Below are 12,180 nucleotides of genomic sequence, written 5' to 3' on the forward strand. Positions count from 1 at the left end.
CATGCTTTTGATTAACAAAATTTAATTTAACCACTTGAGTCAAGGAAAAATGAAAATGGAAAAAAATGAAATCCACAAAAATTAAAAAATACATTTAGGAAAAAATAACACATTTCATAGGGCCCTAATGTTGCAATTTATTTTGACAAATGTGACTGCGATATTTACTGAATTTTATTTACTTTTTGTTTTGCTGCATTGTAGATATCACGATTATTGTTGCTGTTATATACTGTTATTATTATTATCATTATTATTATTATTATATTTCATTAAATTATTAATTACACATATTTATTGTATTTTTATTATAATAATTGTGTAATAATTTGATATTTTTTTTTAAATAATATGTTATTTTCTAATAATATATTTTATTATATTTTAATTTATTACATGTAATTAATCTTTTATTAATTAGATCACATTTTGGTTTAATAATCATACTTGACCGAATAGCAGTTTGGATGTTATTTGGATAATTGTTTAGCCCTAATAATGAGTTTTCTCATTAAATTAACATGCATATATTGCTGTCATGTCTGTAAAAGAGTGCATCTTGTGAAAACCCTCTGTGTAGTTTTATGCAAAATACACCCTTTGTGAATAAACATCCTAAAATTTGTGCATTCACAAACATAAAATTTATGGCTGTAAACCAGTATTGTTTTCAATATTTTGATATATATATATTTTTTTTCACCCTCAAATTCCACATATTCAAATAGTTGTATCTCGGCCAAATATTGTACTATCCTAACAAACCATACATCAATGGAAAGCTTATTTATTTAGCTTTCACATGATTTATAAATCTCAATTTCGAATTTACCCTTATGACTGGTTTTGTGGTCCATGGTCACATATGTGTTCCTTGTTTGAATGTCTGTTTTTATTTTGGTTAGGGATGCACTGAAACGTATCGGCCGAAATGCTTGCGCGTTTTGTCAGTAAAGCCGGTTCTGTAATCAGCGGTAAATGCCATCAGGTGTGTGATTTCACGTTGAGCCATATATACTACACACAGCCGTTGTTCACCGACGAGCTGCGCAAATTCACGCTGATAATGAACATGGATTTGCGCAGCTCGTCAGTGAACAACGGCTGTGTGTAGTATATATGGCTCAACGTGAAATCACGCACCTGATGGCATTTACCGCTGATTACAGAACCGGCTTTACTGACAAAACGCGCAAGCATTTCGGCCGATACGTTTCGGTGCATCCCTAATTTTGGTGTGTGTAATTTCTCCCACTTCCAATTTACCCAGTAGTATTTCAACGCTTTGGGTTGCTATTGGGTGGAAAACACAGTGTATAGCAATGAAAGCGAGCAAACAAACTGGGTTAGAGATTGCAAATTCTACCTGATCTAAAAAACATCGAGATACATCTAAAAAAAGCTCTAAGACATATTCAAATGTGGCTAAATCAACTCATTAACTTACAGTGCAAGGCACATTCCTGTTGCTTGTCCTCAATCTGGCAACCCATTTGAGTGTCGAGTCTGAGGAGGAGGGAGCGGACAAAACAACTCTCTCCAATATTTTGAATTTGAAAGGGAGTACCCATTTCAAACGGTAGCTGTTAATATCATTTGCTGCATTTCTTTTTTTGCATCTGCTTTTTGACAGTACAACAAAAAGTGCAGAGTTTATCAATAGACCTGATATCAAAGAATGGATAAACCTGTTAAAAAAAAAAAGCGTTGGTCAAAACAAACATCTTTCTATCTCTATTGAAAGCTCAATGACGTTCTCATGTCTGTTTAAACAACACAAATGACCAAATGCTCTAAAATGGCATTTTCCAGACATAAACGCACACATTAAATCATTTTGTCATGTTTGTGCGTGCACTTTTCTTCATCCATAATTCTTATAAACCTCCGTTTCCATTTGCAACTCAACTCTCATTATAATTAGAGCGGTTTGTTGTCTAAAAAGCGAGCGAGACACGGGTCAGTAAACGCCGCTTTAAATGAGTCAACCTGTTCGAAACATTGATTTCTCTGGAATACCGCAGGAGGCCTTCTTCCAACACAGAGGATCTTGTCATTATCTGTATGTGTTAATATTTGAAACGGTGGAATAAATACACACGAGTGTGTATGTGTATGTAAGCATGTATGTGTGTGTGTATTTGCTGGCAGGGAGGAGCATTGCAGTTAGGGCTGTGCAGAGAATGAGTCATCGCAGCTTTCTATTTGAGGAGAAAGAATCTGTATGCGTCCCCTGTGCCGTGTGTGTATGTGTGTGTGAATCCTCACTTTGGGTGTAAGTGCATCAGTCTATGCCTTGATATGAGTCATCAAATGATGCTTCTAAAAAAGGTTGTTTTTCTCGCTGTAAATGTATACAGGCAGCATATCAGGCTTTCATGGGCAGTTTAATGATACATTTGACCGCATTTGCTCATGTATGTGTTCAGAAGGATTTTTTAGAAGGCTTGCGTCTGTCTCTGTGTGTATGTGTGTATATGTGTGTGTGTGTGTGTGTCCTTTAGACCCAATTTCAGAGCAGAACTGAAAGCTAATTCTCTTTGCCTTTCTCTCACAGGAATGTCTGGCAGTCGCTCAAACGAGGACATTTAAGAAACAATTTTGCAAACTGGAGCTAATTTCTCATTCCTTCCAGGTGATTCAGTTTAATTTCTTTTATTGGGTTTGTTTTTGGACTCAACAGCACTTTCAGAATGGATTTTGCGGACCTGAGAAATTCTTTTTTCTCATAATCAAGACAGGTAACAAATTGCTCATCGATCGGGCGGCTGTTATTCAGGCGCTATCGACAGGCCCCGGGCTCGTCTGTGCCGTGTCGGATCGACTTGCAGTGAAATGATCCCACAGCACCGGCCGCGGCCGTTGAGCGCCCGGGCCGAATTCAGGAGCAGCGACATGCCACCTTTCCAAAATAATCGCAGAAAAATTATGTTTGGGTGTTGCTGTGTGGTCAGTGGCCCAAACCCAAGCTTATGCGGTATTTTGGTACCTACGTAATACCAATTTAAGCATTTTCCGACCTGTAAAGTATAACCCACATAGATTGTGTAGATCAAAGGACTAAATTTAAAACATACGGTTCATTTATGGATACTGTAACTTCTTAGCACTTGCAGTGCCATCTAGTGGCTGTGTGTGGGACACCCTTAAAGTTTTATGTTTAAGGTTTAATGTCTGATTAAGGTTTAATGTCTGATGCATATGGCACACAAAATTGGAAACACTTCAGGAGTTTGAAGTCGTCACCGGATTGGTTGAAGTTTACAGGATTTCCGGAAGACGTGTGTGTGTTGAGTTCTTTAAAGGGGTCATCGGATGCTAAGTTCACTTTTTCATGTTGTTTGAACATTAATGTGTGTTGGCAGTGTATGTACAAATCTACCCTATAATGATAAAAATCCATGCAGTGGTTTTTAATTCATCTGTAAAAATAATATCCCCTTTTTCAAATCGAGCCGTTCTCAGATGCCTGTCAGTGTGCCGTCACACCCACAGAGGCCGCTCCCACGATAGTTGATTGACATGAGCGTCTTACCTCAGATCAGCTGTCACTGTCCAGTAACTTTCCATGTTTTGATGCCGGAGCAGGGATGTAAGTTAGACAAGAATATCTCAGATTGAGCGATTGAGGTGTTGTGCTGCTGGATGTAATAATGAACATAGTGGTCGTCATTTACTCCCGACATCTGAGCCGCTGAAGATGCAGTAGATTACATTTGTTTGTGAAGGGAGTGTGCCTCCCGGTCTACATATATCCGTCTATGTTCGCGCGAATCATTCATGATCCAGCTTCACTTACAGCACAAGTGTGTATAAGCGTTTTTTATGAATCTTTGCGATCGCCTTTCCTTATAATGTGGTAGTTAGGAAGTTTAGCGGCTAAATGCGGCTAATGTAAACAAGACCGTCTTTCCACAGAGAGAAGAGAGGGGTGGGGTGAGCAGAGCTCATCTGCATTTAAAGGAACAACCCCTTAGAATGAGATGATTTTTGCAGAGCTGATTTTGACAAGGTAAAAAAGGTGTTGTTTTACAAAACCATTGAGAATTTTTAATCAAAGTATATTAGAGACTTTTCATTAAGACCCTAAAGAATCATATCAACTTGTGGAAAATGGGCATCTGATGACCCCTTTAACATTCCGCCTGGGAACAAAGATGCCGTGACGCCAACCCCCGCTAATGTTTACGAGTGTGAAGATGAGTGCTTATCAGGATCAACTAAACACTGGATTTTCGAAAGTATGTGAAGTATGTTAAGTTCGCAGCATAGGCTATTTAAAATACGTCTGTGAGTTTTACATACCGGTCTGTTATTGTGGGACATTTGTGCACCCCTAGACATAACGTGGCACAAAGCAAAACGTGATTGGTTGCTTTACCTGTCAGTCATATGGCGTTTTGGGCCGTCCTTGGCTGTTTAAAGCGGACAAGGTTCTAGTGCTGTCAGTCTGAAGGTCTGGCTACACGAGACTACCCCAAAATTAAATTGTCGTCATTTGCTCACCCTCATGTCATTCCAAATCCCTAAAAATGTGTTCATCTTTGAAACACAAATATGGCCCTGGACCACAAAACCAGTCATAAGATTTTGAATTCTGAATAAATAAGCTTTCCATTGATGTATGGTTTGTTAGAATAGGGCAATATTTGGCTGAGATGCAAATATTTGAAAATCTGGGGGTGCAAAAAAAATCTAAATGTTGAGAAAATCGCCTTTAAAGTTGTTAGCAATGCGTATTACTAATCAAAAATTAAGTTTTGATATATTTACGGTAGGAAATTAAAAAAAATATGTTCATGGAACATGATCTTTAATTAATATTCTAATCATTTTTGGCATAAAAGAAAAAGTGATAATTTTGACCCATACAGTGTATGTTTGGCTATTGCTACAAATATACCCGTGCTACTTAAGGTTTTGTGGTCCAGGGTCACATATTGCACACCTCTCGTGTACAGTCCGCACAATTTGAGGTGCCATTAATGTTTGTAGCACAGCAATGCGTGATGAGTCATTTGCAAAATAAAATGATTAAAGTTGAATATTTAGGGTTTGGGGATTTAGAACAAACCTCACAGACCCTACAATAATAGTGATGCTTGCCTTAGCATACTTAAAATACATTTTCCTAACATGGCAGCGGTCACAGGACAGTCCCCAGTATGAGAGTTGGTTATCTGTGTGAGAAACCACTGTGTTTTTCTTGGCTTTGTTTTAATTAATCCCATCCAAACCCAGACTATTTTTGTGGGCTCGTAAGTGTGAGCTAATATAGTCCATGTTATTTAGGGTTAGAGAGAGAGAGAGAGAGAGAGAGAGAGAGGGTTCACATGCTCCCGAAGCTTCAGCGCACATTTAGCCCATCTGTCCGCAGCCACGGTAGTGAGGAACGGCCACATTTATTTACCATTCTTCTCCAGCGTCCAAGATTCCTTCAGAACCCGGTGGCAAAAGGTTACAGCTCGCTTTGGGTTGGCCTTAATTGGGTCAGGTCTGGCTAAAGGCGAGAGACTAGCTGTCAAACAAAGTCTGCTGCCAAAGTCCTTGACATTACCAACATGAGTTCATCACTCGTGAAAAAAAAGGGGCTTAAAAAACAAGTGGTACGCTCCCCCCACCTTCTCACGGCTAAATATAAGCCCAACTAACGTCAGAAAGCCCAAAAGGTACATCCACCTATAAATAACAGGGACGGCTGGAAACTAAAGCCAACAGACGAGACTCAAGTTGAAAGGACTTTGTAAAATCTTTGACGTCCGTGCAGCTGCACGACAGATAGCAGTTAAGCATGCTTGTAACTTAAAGAGCAACAAGTGCAAACTCTAAGAGGTTTTTAAGACGCAAGCATGCACTGCATTTATATATATATATATATATATATATATATATATATATATACACACACACAGACATACAAAATTATACACACACACACACACACACACACAAATAGACTAATTATTTAATACATAGAATTTGTTATATTAAATGTTGAAATTTTGATTCAGTTAATTTTGATTTATTAGGTGCTAAATATTTAGCTAAAATTTACAATTAGAATATTTAAATTTAACACGTTTTAGATGCATTTTTGCACACTTTGTTAGATAATAATAATAGTAATAATAAAATGTTACATTTGTGTTAAGAAATGTTTAAATGTTTATTTTTAAATCTAATTTATTATTTCTTTATTTAAAAACTTAAATAAAAAAGGAGTATGGAAATGCCTTTTTACATGTTTTTTCATGCTTTATTAGATAAAAATAATGATAGTGTTAAAAATATATTTGTTTAAATGTATATTTTAAATTTTATGTATGTATTTATTTATTTACTAATTTACTTCAAAATCTTAATTAAAAATATAAATTGTATGCCTTTTAAATGCGTTTTTTGCACATTCCATTAGATAATAATGATAGTATTAAAAATATATTTGTTTTATTCAGTTTTTAAATCTATATTTTTAATTTGATTTCTTATGTATTTATTTATTTATTTATTACTTTAAAATATTAATTAAAACAAATTATGTCTTTTTAAATGCGATTTTTGCACATTTAAATAGATTATAATAATAGTATTAAAATGTGTTTGTTTTATATATATATTTAAATATATATTTTACATTTAATTTATGTACTCATTTACTCATTTATGTAAAAATATTAATTAAAAATATAAATTGTATGCCTATTTAAAATATTTTTGTACATTTCATTGGGTTAAATAATGATAGTATTAAAAATATATTTGTTATACTAAATATTTAAATGTATATTTTAAATTTGATTTCTGTATTTATTTTACTCATTTACTTAAAAATCTTAATCAAAACATAAATTGTATGCCTTTTTAAATGCGATTTTTGCACATTCAATTATATAACAATAATAATAGTATTAAAAAGTGTTTGTTTTATTAAATATTTAAATATATATTTTAAATTTGATTTATGTATTTAGTAATTTACTTAAAAATCTTAATTAAAAATATAAATTGTATGCCTTTTTACATGCATTTTTGTACATTTTATTAGATAACAATAATGATAGTATTAACAATATATTTGTTTTATTCAATGTTTAAATGTAGATTGAAAATTTGAATCATGTATTTACTAATTTATTTAAAAATCTTAAATAAAAAATATAAATTGTGTGCTTTTTATAAATGCATTTTTTGCACATAATGTGCAATAATTTGCAATAATGATAGTATTAAAATATATATTTGTTTTCATAAATGTTTAAATAAATATCTTAAAGTTGATTTCTTATGTATTTATTTACTTAAAAATCTTAGAAAATATAAATTGTATGCCTGCATTTTTGCAGACTTCATTAGATACATATAGTTTGGGGTTTTTTTAATCATCCTGCATGCTGATGATGGTTCATGGGCAAATCAGGCCTTGCAAAACTTGCTTCTATTTTCAGCCTTGGTTCAAATTATGTGTTAGCCTTGCTATGGGTGCCAAAACATTGAAAGTTGAGCATGCTTTGATTTGGCCTGCGTAAATACAGACGCACAACCTGTATTTGCCCTCTTAGGTCCCGCCCTACGGCCGTGCAATGATAGGAGACACTGGGTACGTGCACATCTGTTCCATGTTGTTTTTAAACGTGTCTTTTTTCAAACAAGTGCTTGACAAAGCTTCTCTTTGATCGTTGCCTGCTCTTGAGCCAAATCCATTTTAACTCTCCAACACACTAGTGGTCATGGTGACAGACTGCTCTAAGAAAAACACGTCAGAGGTCTAATTTAGGCGTTCTGGATAAATCTTACCCTTTAATATTGGTCTGAGACCAACTTTCCTTGCATGAAACAAATGTTTAGCCATCATTGTAAGAAACCTGTGACACTGTGTGGTCTCAGATTTGATTCTTTCTCTTTTTCAGTCTTGACGCATCTTTCCCAGAGCTTTGCCCTTGTGCAACAGGTCAGTCCATCTTGGATAATAAATGCGATGAGCATGCATTAGGCTGTGGGCTCCTAAACTGCTGCAGAACATCGACGCCCGATAACCTTGTCATATATCAACTCGGAGGGCATGAAATCAATGGTGCAATTCACAATGGACGCGTTATGCTGCCCTCACACCTAACATCACAAAGATTTAGTGCATTACTGATATAAATTCACCTCCAAACATCATGTGGGCTTTTTTAATAATTGAAATGGCAAATGGTTTTAATAATTGAAATGGTAAAATTGCCTTTTAAACTTTCTATTTATATTCATTATATAATACGGTAATAAATTATGTTTTATTAATTAAATTATATATATATATATATATATATATATATATATATATATATATTTGACTAAAAGTTTAAATAGTTATTTTTAATGTTTTCAAAAATATTTTACTATTTTTAATTTGACTAAATATGCTTATTTATTTCTTAAATCTAATTTATGTGCAGAGTATATCTATTTATTTGTTTTAAAAATGATAAAACTTAAATTGAATTATTTTATTACATTTAAATATTTTACATTTGAGCAAATGTTTTACTACTTTTTTTAATATTTGTAAAAATATTTTATGTTTACTAGACTTGTGCTAAGTAAAACAATAACTAAAACATTCATTATTTTAAATGTTTCAATATTTGGTTTTTAATATTTGTAAAAATATTTTATTATTTTTACATTTTTACATATTTTATTATTTTTATTTTGCTGAATGTTTAAATATTTATTTCTTAAATTTAATTTAAGTGAAATTTATATCCATTTCTTTATTTAAAAAAAAAAATAGGTAATATAAAAAAATATTTTGCTTAATGTTTAAATAAATTATTTATTATTTTTAGGTTTGCATATTTATTTTTAATAGTTTTTAAAGTATTTGAATATTTTTAATTTTACTAAATGTTTGAATATTTATTCTTTAAATACTGTTCTTAAATCTAATTTAAGTGCAAGTGATTTCTGTTTATTTATTTTAAAAACTTTATTTTATTAAATGTGTAAAAAAAAATTATTAAATGTGTAAATATTTATTTTTAATATTTAATTTTTTATGTTTTCAATTTTACTTAACGTTTAAATATTTATTTTTTACTAAATGTTTGAATATCTATTTTTAACATTTGTAAAAATATTTTAATATTTTAAATTTTATTGAATGTTTAAATATTTATTTCTTAGATGGAAATGTTTAAATATTTATTTTTAATATTTAAAAAAATATTTTTGCTTTTAATTTTACAAAATGTTTGAATATTTATTTATTTAATCTGATTTAAGTGCAATTTTATCTATTTACTTATTTAAAAAATGCAATTTCCCTACATTTTGCACACTTCTACATCACCATCATCATAATAATAACAATAATAACAGTAATAGTTTATGTAATATATGTTTTAATATTTACTTTAGTTTTGTTTCTTAAAGGCTGTTCATTTATGTATTGATTGTAAAAATTAAAAATGTAAAACTTAAAAATAAATTCATTTTTCACACTTTGTAATGTATTACATGTATTTTGCCAAATGTTAAAATATTTATTTTAAATTTATAAATGTATAATTTTATTTATTTATTGAAAAATGCTATAGATCTCAGTAAATATAAACATGTTTAGTTTTTTATTAATATATATATTTTTATGTTTGTTTAAGTTTAAATAAGCTATTAAATTAAAGATAGTATATCATTAAATATATTTTTGTAAAATGTTTCATCAATTTTGTTTTATTTTTCAACACAGTTTGAACACAATTTGAAATGATTTCCTTATTTTATCATTTATTTGTCGCTAAATAGAGTGACCTTACAGCGCTTGACATGTTACAGCTTTGGTAATGCTGCATTGGCCGCCCTAGTCTTTTGACCCACATGCGCTTGTGAAACGGTGACCCTTGTGTTCTCTGTGTCAATAGTGCTGACGCAGATTCCTTGTGTAAGAAGCGGCAGCCCTCGGTACAAAAAGCTCCGATTTAAGCGCCTCTGTTTCAAACGCATGAATTACTTCCATTCATTCCGGCTCGCATTGGCACGGAATTTAGCAGCGCTCGTGTCGTTTTGCATCTCGTTTGCCCTCGTGTTGGCTCGCGTTATCGAGTTAAACTCAGTTTGGTCTCACTCCTCCAGTCCCGTCACGCTCTTCTGTCTGATTGGCTCCCTTTGTGGCTCCTATTATTGTTTTTGGCTGCGTTATTTACGTGATAAACAATCGTCCATCCCCTCTCTTCCATCTCCCCTCCTCCCTCTCTCTCTCTCTCTTTCTCCGAGCGAGCTCTCAGCTCCCGACTCTATTTATAGCACGGTCCCGCCCCTCCCCTGTCGCTCGGCAGCTATTTCCAGCAGCCTGAAGCAGCTCCAGTCTGTTTGTAAACTCCACGTCTCTATACCTCTGCTCTCCCGTTCGCCACGCACGGCGGGTGAGGCTGCAGAGATTCGGCTTTGAACAATTCGCACTAAACCGAGCGGACGGACGGTTCACTTTAAGCCCATTCATCGGCGCTGTAACCGAGGAAAGCAGGAACGGAGGGACCGGCAGGCGAAAGTCTCCCCCGTTCTGTCGCTTTCATCTCGTCCCGTCGCATTTCGTCATGGGGAAGTCTCTCTTTTGGAGTCCGCTGACACCACATGCGTGACTTTAGACGTTTGCGGGATCCAGGCGCTCTTGGATACTGTTGCTGTGAATTAGCACTTTGTTTCTGACATCCACAATTAGACGAGAAGGTGATGTGGTTTATGAATAGACTCGTTTGTGCGGCCACGAAGCTGATCGTTTGAACGCACAATTTAAGGATTTGTCTTTTACGGATACCTGTTTTGATTGCACCATGGAACTAACAGGCAAAGCGATTGTCGATTCTTTGCACGCATGTGTTTTTCGATAAAGGACGTGCTGCTTTTTGCCAAGTGTTTGCATTTTTCACTTTCTTTGCACGGAGAGTGGGTAGGCATCTCCTTTTTGATGTTAATTCGTTTTTGCATTAATTGAGCGGCGATATTTTGAGACTGGCATGCTTTTGAAGCCAACCGTACCGGGACTGTGCGCGATGTTGCAGACGATCTATGAGACAGAGTCCTGCTTCTCCTCAGACAGCACGTCCAGCAGAGAGCGACCCGTGGAGCTGCTCTCTCCATCCAGAAGCGCCAGCATGCCCGGCACCGGTGAGTTGACGAGGAGCAGATACACAAACGCAAGCGTGCGTGAAGAAACGTGTGTTGTTTTGAAACAGAAAGAGGGCTGGGAGGTTGAAACGTGCAAATTCTTTGAAGTCAAAGGTTGTTGATGTTTGTTTGATACACATCTTGACTCTGTTTTGTCTGGGTCAAACTCTGTTTGGGTAAAACCCACGAGGGTCATGGTGTTGGGCATCTCTAAACAAAGGTGGCTGCTTTTCCTTTACCACCGTCGATTGCACATCTTCTCATTGCGTTCTCTTAGGCTGGTTAATCTTTTAAGTTTGTTAAGTTAATATGGTCAACCATGAGGTTTCGAATGCTCTTGTAAGTGTTTAACTTGCCAGACGCAAATGTGTTGTGTCAGTTGAGAATGACTTTCAATTTAAGGACTTGACTTTCAACTGTTTTTGGTTACACTTTATTTTCCGATGGCCTGGTTTAAAGGGATTTAAATGGATAGTTCATCCAAAAATGACTTTTTGAGAATTATTTACTTACCCACATGTAGTTTCAAACCTGTGTGAGTTAATGTTTTCTGTTGTGCACAAAAGAAGATATTTTGAAGAATGCTGATTTTTTTTTTTTTCCATATCAGTTGATATCGATAATTATCATGATAGATGTCAAACTTTTATTTCAGATTTTTGTTTCAGTGTAAAATTGTAAAAAAACAGACAGTTAATTGGTTTTAAACTGTTCTTTATGGTCAGAAGATGACAAACACTTCACATTTTTTAATTATTTACACTTTTCCAGTCATTTTTCCTTAACAAAATAAATGTCTTGGTAGGAAAAAAAATAGATTTCTTAGTTTTGCATGTACTGAGTAATGTTGTTTCAAATCAAGAAACAGGTTTGTGTTGCCTGATAATATTAATAATATTACATTTTTAATATTACATATTTTACATTTTTTGTCTCTTAGAAATACACATTTGATAGTAGCTTGAGGATGCAGATGTAGATTCCTGTTCATTGTCAAAATCGGCAATGTCTGTAAAAATTGTAGCAACCTCA

At 33.9% G+C, this 12,180-nt stretch overlaps 1 protein-coding gene across 7 annotated transcripts in view; it reads left to right on the top strand.

Annotated features, from left to right (window-relative positions):
* The window catches only part of hdac5 (histone deacetylase 5), a 103,266-nt gene that overhangs the window by 26,907 nt on the left and 64,179 nt on the right, over nucleotides 1-12,180 (top strand). For 3 of the 7 annotated variants that reach the window (XM_051103510.1, XM_051103514.1, XM_051103520.1), the window contains exon 1: nucleotides 9,999-11,148. The exons of 2 other annotated variants lie outside the window; for them this stretch is intronic. In XM_051103510.1, coding sequence (XP_050959467.1) covers nucleotides 10,998-11,148 — 151 coding nt within the window. In that variant the 5' untranslated portion in view covers nucleotides 9,999-10,997. Of the gene's footprint in view, nucleotides 1-9,997; nucleotides 11,149-12,180 lie in introns of those variants that run through there. 2 more of the 7 variants (XM_051103529.1, XM_051103522.1) reach the window with 1 other exon arrangement.

Source organism: Labeo rohita, chromosome 3, assembly GCF_022985175.1.
Source record: "Labeo rohita strain BAU-BD-2019 chromosome 3, IGBB_LRoh.1.0, whole genome shotgun sequence".
Classification (NCBI taxonomy): domain Eukaryota; kingdom Metazoa; phylum Chordata; class Actinopteri; order Cypriniformes; family Cyprinidae; genus Labeo; species Labeo rohita.